Source organism: Arachis ipaensis, chromosome B03 (genome assembly GCF_000816755.2).
Source record: "Arachis ipaensis cultivar K30076 chromosome B03, Araip1.1, whole genome shotgun sequence".
Classification (NCBI taxonomy): Eukaryota; Viridiplantae; Streptophyta; class Magnoliopsida; order Fabales; family Fabaceae; genus Arachis; species Arachis ipaensis.
The window spans coordinates 115,344,839-115,359,126 of record NC_029787.2 but is presented as its reverse complement, the minus strand read 5'-3'; the positions used below and the strand labels follow the sequence as shown (position 1 = coordinate 115,359,126).

The 14,288-nt window shown below is 42.6% G+C and overlaps 1 protein-coding gene across 1 annotated transcript; it reads right to left on the bottom strand.

Annotated features, from left to right (window-relative positions):
* On the bottom strand, window positions 1,824-3,724 carry LOC107633590. The gene is made up of 4 exons (XM_016337202.1): window positions 3,640-3,724; window positions 2,937-3,485; window positions 2,106-2,191; window positions 1,824-1,853 (listed from the first exon to the last, which is right to left on the bottom strand). Exons 1-4 carry the CDS (start codon window positions 3,722-3,724, stop codon window positions 1,824-1,826), a joined length of 750 nt encoding a protein of 249 aa, XP_016192688.1.

Below are 14,288 nucleotides of genomic sequence, written 5' to 3'. Positions count from 1 at the left end.
ATGGCTACCATCCATCCTTCCAGTGAAAAGGGTCCTGGTGCGCTGTCACCGCACGGCTAATCATCTGCAGGTTCTCAATCGTACCGGAATAGGATTTACTATCCTTTTGCGTCTGTCACTACGCCCAGCATTCGCGAGTTTGAAGCTCGTCACAGTCATTCAATCCCCGAATCCTACTCGGAATACCACAGACAAGGTTTAGACTTTCCGAATTCTCTTGAATGCTGCCATCAATCTAGCTTATGCCACGAAGATTCCGATTAAGAGATCTAAGAGATATTCATTCATTCTACGGTGGAACGTAAGTGGTTGTCAGGCACGCGTTCGTGGAGGAATGATGATGATTGTCACGTTCATCACATTCATATTGAAGTGCGAATGGATATCTTAGATAGGAACACACATGTTTGAATGGAAAACAGAAATACTTGCATTAATTCATCGAGACACAGCAGAGCTCCTCACCCCCAATAATGGAGTTTAGAGACTCATGCCGTTAAAAGGTACAAAGTTCAGATCTAAAATGTCATGATCCCCAAAATAAATCTCTAAAAGTTGTTTAAATACTAAACTAGTAACCTAGGTTTACAGAAAATGAGTAAACTATGATAGATGGTGCAGAAATTCACTTCCGTGGCCCACTTGGTGTGTGCTGGGGCTGAGACTTAAGCTTCTCACGTGCATGGGCTATTTTGGGCGTTCAACGCCAGGTTGTAACCTGTTTCTGGCGTTGAACTCCAACTTGTAACTTGTTTCTGGCGCTGGACGCCAGACTGCAACATGGAACTGGCGTTGAACGCCAGTTTACGTCGTCTATCCTTGAGCAAAGTATGAACTATTATATATTGTTGGAAAGCCCTGGATGTCTACTTTCCAACGCAATTGGAAGCGCTCCATTTAGACTCTTGTAGCTCCAGAAATTCCATTCCGAGTGCAGAGAGGTCAGAATCCAACAGCATCAGCAGTCCTTTTTCAGCCTGAATCAGATTTTTGCTCAGCTCCCTCAATTTCAGCCAGAAAATACCTAAAATTACAGAAAAACACACAAACTCATAGTAAAGTCCAGAAATATGAATTTTGCCTAGAAACTAATAAAAATAAACTAAAAACTAACTAAAACATACTAAAAACTATATGAAATTAACCCCAAAAAGCGTATAAAATATCCGCTCATCACCAGGTACCAAATTTTACAAGGTCTGTTCACTCGCACAGGGTGTGCTAGCACCCTCAACAGACTCCCTTCCCAACTTGTGCGTGCGCACAAGGCTGTGCGCGCGCACAGGTTGTAAATTCCTATTGGTGTGTACGCGCACAAGCTGTGCTAGCGCTGCAAACAGAAAGCCCTTCCCTGCCTGTGCGTACGCACCGGTCTGTGCGTGCGCACATGTTTAAAATTTTGCAGGATTGTCCGTGTGCACAAAGCTGTGCGTGCGTACATACCAGAAATTATAAAATTCTGTAACTTTGCATAATTTCATATTTCAACACCAATTTTTGAATGATCATAACTTCCTCTACAAAAATCCAAATTTTGCAAACTTTATATCGATTTGAAGAGTTTTCAATAAGCTTTAATTTTTAACAAATTTCAACCAATTTTGAAAACTGAGGCATAAGTTATGATCAGACAAAGTTTACCAAAAATCAACATTTACCCAATTTCCACAATTTCTTACAAAACACAACCAAACCCATACCAAACCATTCCAAACTTCATTTCTCATCACAATCACCCCTTTTTGTCATATTGCATCAAGCTTACCACATTTTCCTTTACCTTTCATCATCCACAACCTCAACATGAATATATCACATTATAATCAACCTTCATTAACATTTTCCCAACTACACTACCAAATTATCAACATTAACATCACATATATCAATACAATCCACTTCTCAACATTACAAATCATTCATCCTCATCATATCATTATCAATCACCATAACCAAACTCAACAATCATCAATTCATCATAAATCATCACATACCATCATTCAACAACTCAACAACCATTTCAATTTGAACCTATCCTATGGGTCACTAGCCTAACTGTCCATGAATATTATATATATACTAAATAGAGGAAACCGAAACCGTACCTTGGCCGATTCCCAATATGCACCAAAACCCCAAATTGAGTACAAGCAAGCTTTCAACCACAAGCAAGCCTCCAATTCCACTCCAACTAACACCAACAAGCTCCAACAATATCCAATAATTCACAACTGCAAGCTATAATACATAATTTACAATAATTCAACTTAGGGTTCACCAAATCCACAAAACCACAAGAGAGTTGATTTGCTCACCTTACCCAAAGTTGATTGAGATAAAACCCACTAAGTATCCAGTGCTAGATTGTACCTAATTAATCAAAATCACAAGAACCACTCATTCACCATAGCCAAAAATCGAATCTGTTATAGAAGGAAGAACTGGGCAAGAAATTGTAAGTTCCTTACCACTTTGTTCAGATGAAATTGAAGAGCTCGACAAGAGCTTCGTGTGGCAACTAACGGCATGCGAATCGGAGCTCTGGAGAGTGAGATATGGCTCCAAGAAGAAGATGATGAACAGTGAATTTTTGGAACCCTACCTCTCTTCTCTCTTTTCACGTTGCTGCTGCTTGTGTGGTGTTTAAGTGGCTGAAATGGCCACTTAAATGGACTTATATATTGGTCTTGGGCCCAAGCAGACTTGAACCGGTTCAACTACCAGTTCGTAGTTTTTCACAGTTTTTCGCAGAAAGCACATTTTTTGACTCAGAAAAACCTAATGAGTCCAAAAATCATATTTGAATCCTCAAATTCTCACTCTATCTTTTTGAAATCTAATTTGGAAAATTAATTACTTAATTAACCAATTGATTAGTTAGGGTTCTTACATTCTCCCCACCAAATAAGGAATTTTGCCCTAAAAATTTGAATTACCTGAGAAAAGCTCGGGGTAATCCTTTCGCATCTCGGACTCCAACTCCCAAGTATGCTCCTCAACTCCTGCCCGCTCCCAAGCAACTTTAACCATTAAAACTTCCTTTCCTCGCAGCTTCTTCACACTAGTGTCATCGACTCTCACTGGCGTCACTTGGAAAGTTAAGTTCTCCCTCAACTCAATCGACTCAGGTTCCAACACATGAGCTGCATCCGACGTGTATTTACGGAGTTGTGACATGTGGAATACATCATGCAAGTTAGATGGATGAAGTGGCAAATCAACTTGATACGCCACCGGCCCGAATCGCCTTAGAATCTCAAACGGCCCTATATACCTTGGATTCAACTTCTTGATTTTGATTGCTCTTCCAATCCCAGTTATCGGTGTAACCCTCAGGAATACATGTTCTCGTACTTCAAATTCTATCGGTTTCCTTCTCTGATCCGCATAATTCTTCTGTCGACTCTGAGCAGTTAGGATCCTTGCACAAATATTCTTAATGTTCTCAGTAGTCCCTGCTATCAAATCAGGATCCAAAACACTTGCTTCACCAGATTCATACCAACAAAATGGAGACTGGCACTTCCGTCCATACAAAGCCTCATACGGAGCCATCCCTATGCTCGCATGAAAGCTATTGTTGTACGCAAACTCAACCAATGGCATGTATCGGTCCCAACTTCCGGGTTGATCTAATACACACGCTCTGAGCATATCCTCCAATGTCTGAATAGTCCTTTCCAACTGTCCATCTGTTTGCAAATGATATGCGGTACTGAGACATAGCTTCGTACCGAAAGCTCTTTGGAAAGCTCCCTAAAACCTTGATGTGAATCGGGGATCTCGGTCCGACACTATGCTTGATGGCATACCGTGCAACCTTACTATCTCTTTGATGTATAATCTTGCCAACTCCTCCATAGAACAGTTTACTCGGGTAGGAAGAAAATGAGCGAATTTGGTTAAGCGATCCACAATCACCCAAATCGTATCAAATCCCGACGTAGTCCTCGATAAACCGGTCACAAAATCCATTGGAATTCCTTCTCACTTCCACTGAGGAATCTCAAGTGGCTGTAGTATTTCCGACGGTTTCTGATGCTCTATCTTCACCTTTTGTCATGTTAGGAACTTTGAGACATATTCTGCCACATCATTCTTCATACCAGGCCACCAGAACATAGCCTTCAGATCGTGGTACATATTAGTACTCTCAGGGTGAATCGAAAACCCGCTCTTGTGCGCTTCTCTCAATATATCTTGCCACAAGGTCCCAACATCCGACACAATGATCCTACCCTTGAATCTTCATAATCCATCTTGATCCCATGACACTCCCCACTGCTTCCCTTGGTCGATAGCTGGCAACACCTTAGGTAACACGTCTTCGTTTTGATGAGCCTTTCGGAGTTCGGATTTAAAGTCACTTGAGATCTGTAACTGATTCAAGCAAGCTCTCCCGGCAACTTCACCAATATCCAACTTAAGATCCACAAACTTACCCACTAACTCCTCCTCCTTGATTCTCATCCAAGCGATCGTTAAAGAGTTCTGACTTAATGCATCTGCTAACACGTTTGCCTTTCCAGGATGATAACTCAGTTCAAAATCATAATCCTTTAACAACTCCATCCACCTCCTCTGACGCATATTAAACTCTTTCTGATCAAAGATATACTTGAGACTCTTATGATCAGAAAAGACGCTAAACCTCACTCCTTACAAGTGGTGTCTCCCGTGTCGACATTCCCTCTCGCATTCCGCTGCGTCACTCTGATTATCGTCATCAAGAATTCCAAAATTTTCCTTAAAACAATTATCGATTTTTGTAACATTTTTCCAAAACATTCAAAATATTTTATTCTAAACCAGTTCACAGTTGAGCTTTCTCAAAGGAGTCAAAATCATTTACTCAAGTTGATTACTTCAAAACATGATTTTCTTAAATAAAAACTTTTCAAATTAAATCCCTTTCGATTATGATAATTTGGAAACCATTTTCACCATTGAACAAAATCAGAGAACTCACTTTTCTTTTAAACTATATCTCTTAAATCAAGAGTTCCGACCAACTTTTAAAACTAAATTCATTTAAACCAAAGTTTCAAACCAGACTTGGAAATCATTTTAAACCTTAAAATCGCAAAAGTATCAGTTGGTACTTTCATTGCCGCTAGTGCTAAATCACACCCTTCATCCCTACTGGGAGCCAACAAGATTTCTAGTGATTCCCGATACCTATTCTAGCACGTCCACTCAATTTATCATCATTAAGAATCCGAGTTACTCAGCTACATGCATCCAAGCCTCCTTCCCTATTGGTCCCTCTAACAAAAAATCTAAGCTCTTACAATCCTAACGACGATTTTTCCAAAGGATTGAACTAAGCTACCCCAGATCTAGACAATACAGAATACTTCAAAGCATACGCTTACCTCTTGTCGGTGAATCCGACCCTGTTGTACCACGTGCATGCAAGGTAAGCACACGGCCTGACTGTTGATTCTGACCCTTATCTCGATTCCTCCCGTGGTGAAAATACTTGGATATATGTCCAGGCTTCCTACAAGTATAGCATCGACCATCTCCTTTTTCCAGGTGAGATTGGGCCTTGTTGTTTCTTTCGACCTTGACGATGCCGATTGGTATGTCCATCCCTTTTTAAGATCCGGCTTCTTGGTGAAAAATGCTTTCCACGACCTCTGCTACTGATACCCCCGCGATTATCTCTCGTCAAAGTCATCTTCTCAATGTAGTCCTCCACGAATCTTGCCTCGTTCACCAATTCAGAGAATCTTTTAATCTCAGTTGGAGCCACAACGCGCATGATATCTTCCCTCAGCCCTACTTGGTATCTGTTCTGAGGGTTACCTGAAACTGGAGGTCGATCTCGGTTGAGATCCTCTGTACGGATCGGTACCGACGTGTCCGACTTGTTGGACTGGTTGTACTGCTGATCCTTCGTCACCGGAGGGTGGGGGTACCTGCAAGAGACTTCGATACTTAAGTTAGCATGGGTATTAAACAGGTGTTATGTAGAATCAGAGTATGAGTTATACCTGGGTGTTCCAGTGTATTTATAATGGTGAGATGTGACCTTTGGATAAGATAAGTTAGTTATCTTATCTTATCTTTATCTTTTGGGTTGAGGTCAGCGTATCTTCAACGGAACCGCCCTTCTCTTTGTAGGCCTGAACGACCTTTGGATTTGAGTCGTATTCCTTGAATTGGGCCATTTTTGGGCTTTCCTGTCGATTTGGCCGAGTTCTTCGTAAAGAAGTCGGTCCGCTTGACCTAAAGAGGTCGGTCGCTTTATCGTCGATCACCCCAGGTCGGATATCTCGACCTAGGGTATGAACAGTGCCCCTGCTTGAGCTCGGTCTTCTTTGTTGAGGTCGAGTCATTGACTTCGGTCCTTCTTTTAGCGAAGCCGAACTCAAGCATCTTGTCGACTCCTTTTTGTAGCAGCTTTTGAATGTAGAACATTTTCCTCTACAAGTGCGCGCTTTTGTATTAGCGCTCTTTTTGGGAATGTAAGCGGTTTTAATATCCGCATTTAATTGGCATTTAATTGCCCCGTTTCCCCTAACTTCTCTATTTTTGAATTTTGCATTCAAGAAACGGTTTCTCTCCTTCGCCCTTTTCGTAACTTCTTCGCACTTATTCATTTTCTGCCTTTCACCCACATTTCAACTTTTCTTGCGACGTCGCTTGGTGATTTTTCTGAAGCTTCTGTTTTCGCCTGGAGTTTTGTGGTTTCGCGTTTCTCTCTGTGATACTGCTTTTGTTCGTACTTTTTTGCTCGTGAGAGGGCAATTCCAGATTTCGTCTTCCATCCTCAATTTCCCTAAAGCTTGCTACTTTTTCCAGGTTGGTATTAGCTTTCTTGCTTCTTTCATAGCTTCGTCTTCAGTTTTTTAGTGAAGCTTTGATTTTGCATGTTTGAAAGTTTGAATCCTTTTCGTGGTCTTGTATTTGCTTGTCACTGTAATGTGTTTTCCCTGACTTTCTTTTACGCATTCTCTTGGCATTTCCGTCGAGGCTTTCTAGGGTTTTGTTGTTGCTTCTGGTTGTTTCCTATCTGATATCGATAGAGAATCTGCATCTGTTCCTCGCTTTGTTTGGAGATTTCTTTTTGATTCTGACAAAGTTTGCACCTTTGATGATTTCTACTTGGTGTGTTCGATGTTAGTGCTTGCTCTTTGCTGATGATTTTTTGCTTGATTTCGAAAAAGTTTGCGCCTTTGCTATTTTTCCGCTGATAAACTGTAGGAGGGTAGACCTTTTGCATTTTTTGCTTCCTTTGTTTTCTTTCTGGATTTTATTTTGATGAGTGCCGGAATGTAGGTTGTAGAAATAACTTAAAGACCTTGCTTTGTTTACTGCCTCCAAGGGATGCTCCAAGACCTTTGTCTTGAGTCTTGGGGTTTTTCCTTTTTGTTTATCCGCCCGTCGAGATATTTTGCCCTCTATCCGAGATGTTTTTAAGTAATCCATTCTTCTTTTCTTTTTGTAGGATTTAGTTGACCTCATGTCTTCCCAAAATAACGTTGTAGAGATGCCTTCCCAGGTTCCTGCGGGTATGGCCGATTGGGTGGACTCCATGGTTCTCATGTGTGTCTCGCTGGTTGATTCTGAATTTTGTGCTCAGCTTAGGCAATTTCATAGTGTCTGTAGTAATTCTGGTGATGAGAAGAACTATGAACTTGTCTCTCCCTCTTCTGACGAGAGAGTCTGCTTTTCAACTCGGGTTGTTGATGGTCGCCCTTTCTTTTATGCTTATGATTTTTTCTTTGGTCAGCTGGGTATCACCCTTCCTTTTACCAAATTTGAAACCGACCTATTATGGTCTTGTAATGTTGCCCCTTCTCAACTTCACCCTAATTTCTGGGGTTTTATTAAAATTTTCCAATTGTTGTGCAATGGTTTTGGTATTCCTGCTTCCCAATCTCTCTTTTTCTATCTTTTTGTCTTGACTAAGCCCGGTGTGGTAAAAAAGAAGTCAGCTTGGGTCTCCTTTCGTTCTACTCAGGGAAAGAAGGTTTTTTCCATGTTTGACGAGTCGTTCCGTGATTTTAAAAACTACTTCTTCAACCGAGCTGTTGAAGGAGCTCGGCCCTTTTTCTGGATGAAAATGACGAACCTGCTTTTCTCTTGGAATGGCAAAAAGACGTGAGGGTCTCCAGGTATTCGTGGGAGATGTTGGATGATGCTGAGCGAGCCTTTGTGACTATCCTGGAAGAACGCTGGGTCAACCTCCCCATCTCGACACAAAGAAATTTCTAACCAATCCTTCTCTTCTTCAAACTGAACTGGGTATCTTTGTGTTTTCTTTATTATCCGTGTATGTTACTTGTAGCTGTCTTTCCGACTTGTCCGACTTGTAACTGATTTTCTATTTTATTTGCAGAAGCAATGAAGAATAGTGAATCCATGAAAGCTTTTAAGAGGGCACAGAGGGCGACTGCTGCCAGAAATGTTTCTGCCAAGGCGGCTGGGGAGGGATCCTCCCAAGTGCGCGAGAAGCCATCAGTGCAGAGTTCCGCCGGGGTGAAGAAGGTGATCCATACACCCCGAGTTCGTTTGGTAGATCCTCATGTCACCTCTGCTGCTCCTTCTGTTGCTCCTCCCAATAAAAAACAAAAGACTGCTGAGCCCTTTGACCTCGACGCTCCTGATTTTAATGCTATTGAATTCGTGGATCAACAAATCGGTCCCTATGGCGCTCTCTCCATAGACGATGTGTCCATCCTCCATCACTTGGAGTTTATGGTCCGAAATCATGTGAAGATGGCGTATATGTCGGCTGCCATATATCGGACTGCTCAGAATCTCCCTCTCCACGCTACTAAGGCGTTTATGGAGGAGGCGAAACAAGAGTTTGATCGGATGAAGGAGTTAAAGGAGGAGCTTGAGACGAAGGTAGCCAAGCTGGAGAAGGACTTGAAGAATGAGGAGGCGAGTTCTCAGTCATTGGCGGCTTCTTTGAGGTTGGCTGAGGACGCAGTCCTGATGCACAAGGAGAGTTACCTTTCATCTTATCGGGAGGTGATGCGCCTGAGGGGGGAGCTTGACAGTGTTCGGAAAGATTATGCTGAGCTCCAAAGTCATCTCGTTGGCAGCGTGACTGCTGCTTATGAGAACTTGAGGGAGCAAGTTCAGGTCATTGCTCCCGAGGCCGACCTCACCCTTTTTAGCCTGGATAATATAGTCAGGGATGGCAAGATTGTCCCTGATGATGAGGGTGATGATGATGATGTTGTTCCTCCCCCTGTGTCCTCTACCAAAGTACCGACCTCTTCGGTTCCCCCTGCTGTGCCCGACTCAGATTGCCAGATCCTGAATTGGGAGGATGGAACTGTGGATGCTGTGCCGATCCAGACTCGCCCTCTTTCTCCTTGTCCTGATGCTGCCAAGAAGGCTCCTGACGCTTGCTGATCTCTTCTTGAAAATTTGTGTAGTTGGACCGACTTGTGGGCTCTTTTAGAACTTTTTTATTTATTTGCTGACGCTTCTTAGCAACTTTTTATGAGGAACAAAAAGTAACTTGTTATCTCTTCGTAGTAGGTTTTGGTGGCCTTCCAGGCCTTATAACTTTATAGAGTAAAAGTAGTTGTTTGACTTGACATCTTTTTTGTTTTTCTATTGATGTTCGAAATCTTGCTGCTCGACCTCCTTGGATTACTTTGCTTTATTTGCTTGTATCTTGGATCCTTTGAGGCTGTGATTGTATAGATCCAACTTGTTTCTCGGTTTTCTGTATTTGTGACCGATTCCTTTACGTTGGTCCCCTCCTAAGTTATTTTGGTAATCCTCTTTTTTGGACCTTTGTTAGGTCTCTTTCAGGGATTACTTTGATAACTTTTTCGATAGTAGGAGTCCGACTTGGTTATATCGGTCTCCTTTAAGTTATTTTTTGTAGTTCTCTTTCTTGGATCTTTGTCAAATCTCTTTTAGGGACTACTTTGATAACTTTTCAGTAGTAGGAGTCCGACTTGGTTATATCGGTCTCCTTTAAGTTATTTTTTGTAGTCCTCTTTCTTGGATCTTTGTCAGATCTCTTTTAGGGACTACTTTGATAACTTTTTAGTAGTGGGAGTCTGACTTGGTTATATCGGTCTCCTTTAAGTTATTTTTTGTAGTCCTCTTTCTTGGATCTTTGTCAGATCTCTTTTAGGGACTACTTTGATAACTTTTCAGTAGTAGGAGTCCGACTTGGTTATATCGGTCTCCTTTAAGTTATTTTTTGTAGTCTTCTTTCTTGGATCTTTGTCAGATCTCTTTCAGGGACTACTTTGATAACTTTTCATTTTGGGCTGACTTTGTTATGTCGGGCCCTTCCAAGTTAAAGTAATCCTCTTTAATAGGGTTGGCCAGACCTCTTTCCAGGGTTTACTTATAACTTGGGTTGACTTGGTTCGACATCTTAACGTTCGACCAGTCTTTAAATTATTATTTTAGCGATCTGTAAGACCTCGTCAGGTTCTTTTTTAGATCACTTTCGATAACTTCTTACATTATTCTGTGTTCATCTTTGCCGATTTGTAGAAAGTGGTTGTCATCTCTAGATCGTCCTTTGGGTGAATCGCGTTTTCACCTTTATCGGACGGTTTGTCTTTATCGTGATCGTGCAGTGAAATTATTTTTCACTTTCTGCCGATCTGTTGCTTTATAATCAGACGATGAATGCTCCAGATTAATGCGTCTTGAAATCTTTGTAGAATATCTAAAATGTATTTTATTTAAAGGAAAAGTGCAAATATATACATATGGGATTGTCTAAGTCTCAACTTGGTGCCTCATTAAAAAACTTTTTCAGGAAAAAGAGTGCATCCAATGATGAGATCTTTTATCTCTTCTAACTGTAGTACCTTCTTAGGTTGCAAGCGTGCCATGACCTGGGAAGCTCTCATCCATCGAGTTCAGACAGTCTATAGTAGCCCTTTCCAAGTACTTCTACAACTCGGTAAGGTCCTTTCCAGTTTGCTGCCAGCTTTCCTTCTCCTGGTCGAGTTGTTCCGATATCATTTTGGATTAGGATGAGATCATTCTCTGCAAAACTTCTTAGCACTACCTTTTGATTATATCTGGAAGCCATTTGGCACTTTAGAGCTTCTTCCCTGATCCGAGCTCTTTCCTGGATTTCGGGTAACAAGTCGAGTTCTTCTCTCTGAAGTTGGGAGTTTGCTTCCTCATTGTAGTGAACTACTCTAGGTGACCCTTCCTCAATCTCTACTGGGATCATTGCCTCTATTCCGTATGCTAATCGGAAAGGAGATTCCTTCGTGGTAGAATGTGGCGTTGTTCGATATGCCCATAGGACCTGTGGAAGCTCTTCTGCCCAGGCTCCTTTTGCATCTTGTAATCTCCGTTTTAATCCGACCAGTATGACTTTGTTAGCGGCTTCGGCCTGTTCGTTGGCTTGTGGGTGTTCAACGGAGGTGTACTGGTGCTTTATATTCAAGTCGGCTACTAGTTTCCTGAAGCCTGCATCTGTGAATTGAGTGCCATTGTCTGTGGTTATTGAATATGGAACCCTGAACCTCGTGACAATGTTTCTATATAAGAATTTCCGGCTTCTTTGAGCGGTGGCATTGGCTAGGGGCTCTGCCTTGATCCACTTTGTAAAGTAATCTACCCCTACTATGAGGAATTTGACTTGTCCTGATCCCTGTGGGAAGGGGCCGAGAAGATCGAGTCCCCATTTTGCAAACGGCCAAGGCGAGGTCACGCTGATGAGCTCTTCTGGCGGGGCGATGTGAAAGTTGGCATGTTTCTGACATGGTGGACATGTCTTTACAAATTTTGTTGCTTCCTTCTGTAGAGTTGGCCAATAAAATCCCGCCCGGAGTACTTTTTGGCGAGAGCTCGTGCTCCGAGATGATTGCCACAAATGCCGCCGTGTATTTCTTCTAGCACTTCCTTTGTGTTGGAGGTCGGCACGCATTTTAGTAAAGGTATTGAGATTCCTCTTTTGTACAAGATGTTGTTTATGATGGTGTAGTACTGTGCCTCTCTTTTTAACCTCTTTGCCTCCTTTTCTTCTGTGGGGAGCGTTCCTGTTTTGAGGTAGTTGGTTATGGGGGTCATCCATCCTTGGTCCTGACTTGTTATAGTCATGACTTTTTCCTCTTCTGAGATTGACGGGTTCTGCAACATTTTCTGGATGAGGCTTCTATTATTGCCCCCTGGTTTGGTGCTGGCTAGTTTTGAGAGTGCATCAGCTCGGGCATTTTGTTCGCGGGGTATGTGGCAGATCTTATACTCCCCGATTTGTCCGAGCTGTTCCTTGGTTTTATCCAAATACTTTTTCATGGTGGGATCTTTGGCTTGGTAGCTCCCTGTTATTTGTGATGTGACCACTTGTGAATCGCTGTAAATGTTGAGTTTTTGAGCTCTGACCTCTTTAGCCAGCTTCAAACCAGCTAATAATGCTTCATATTCCGCCTGGTTGTTTGAGGTCAGGAACTCGAACTTGAGGGAGAGCTCAACTTGGGTTCCTTGGTTGCTTTCTATTATCACGCCTGCGCCGCTTCCAGTTTTATTTGAAGAACCATCCACGTAAAGATTCCATTCTGTGGGGGTTTCTAGGGCATCTATGAATTCTGCGATAAAGTCGGTCAGATACTGTGATTTGATGGCCGTCCGAGCTTCATATTGGAGGTCAAACTCTGACAACTCGACTGCCCATTGTAGAATTCTGCCTGCTAGATCTATTTTCTGCAATATTCCTTTTATGGGCTGGTTAGTTCGAACCTTAATGGTGTGAGCCTGGAAGTACAGGCGGAGTCGTCGAGATGTTAGGATAAGAGTATAGGCAAAATTTTCTATTTTCTGGTAGTTCAGCTCGGATCCCTGGAGTGCCTTGCTAATGAAGTAGACAGGTTGTTGCCTATCTTCGTCTTCTCTGACTAGTGCTGAGGCTATTGCCCGGCTCCCTACTGCGAGATATAATATGAGCGGTTCTCCTTCTCGTGGTCGAGATAGGATAGGTGGCCGTCCTAAGAACCCTTTGAAGTCTTGGAAGGCTTGCTCACATTCTGTCGTCCATTCGAACTGTTTTCCCTTTCTTAAAGTAGCATAGAAGGGGAGGGATCTTAACGTAGCTCCTGCTAAGAATCGGGATAGGGCAGCCAGTCTCCCGTTGAGTTGTTGTACTTCTTTGACACAGGTTGGGCTCTTCATGTTGAGTATGGCTTGACATTTGTCTGGATTTACTTCAATTCCCCTTTGTGTGAGCATGAAACCTAAGAATTTGCCTGCTTCTACTGCGAAAGTGCATTTTGCGGGATTGAGTCGCATGTTGTGCTTCCTTATGGTGTCGAACACTTGAGCCAGATCGGATAATAATATATCTTCGCTTTGTGTCTTTATCAACATGTCGTCCACATAAACTTCCATGATTTTTCCGATGTGATCTGAGAAGACTTTATTCATTAGCCTTTGATAAGTAGCTCCTGCGTTCTTGAGACCGAAAGGCATCACGATGTAGCAGTAGTTTGCCTTTGGTGTTAAGAACGAGGTCTTTTCCTGATCTGGTGGATACATGGGGATTTGGTTGTATCCCGAATATGCGTCCATAAACGAGAGGTATCTGTATCCGGAGGAAGCATCTACCAGAGCGTCGATGCTTGGGAGTGGGTATGATCTTTTGGGTAGGCTTTGTTGAGATCGGTGTAATCGGTGCACATTCGCCACTTCCCATTTGATTTTTTCACCAAGACGATGTTAGCTAGCCATAGTGGGTACTTGACTTCTCTTATAAGTCCTGCCTCCAGTAGTGCTTGTACTTGTTCTTCCACAGCTTTGGATCGTTCTGGCCCGAGTTTCCTTCGTCTCTGCTGCACCGGCCGAGATCCTGGGTAGACCGCCAACTTGTGGCACATTAGCTTAGGGTCTATGCCTGGCATGTCTGCGGCTTTCCATGCGAAGAGATCGACATTATCTCGTAAGAATTGTATCAGTAATTCTTTTGAGTCTCCTCTTAGGATCGTGCCAATATTGGTCGTTTTGTCCGAGGTGTCTCCAATTTGAATCTTCTCTATCTCGCCTTCTGGTTGCGGACGGAGTTCTTCTCGTTGCTGGACTCCGCCCAGTTCAATTGTATGAAACTCTTCTCCTTTGCCTCTGAGGTTTAGGCTTTCGTTATAACAGCGACGTGCCATCTTTTGGTTAGCTTTTATTGTAGCTATCCCTTTCGGAGTTGGGAATTTCATACATAGGTGTGGGGTCGAGACTATTGCGCCGAGTTGGTTGAGTGTTGTCCGACCTATGAGAGCATTGTAAGCTGAACTTACATCGACTACGATGTAATCTATTTTGAGGGTCCTGGATTGGTCCCCTTTTCC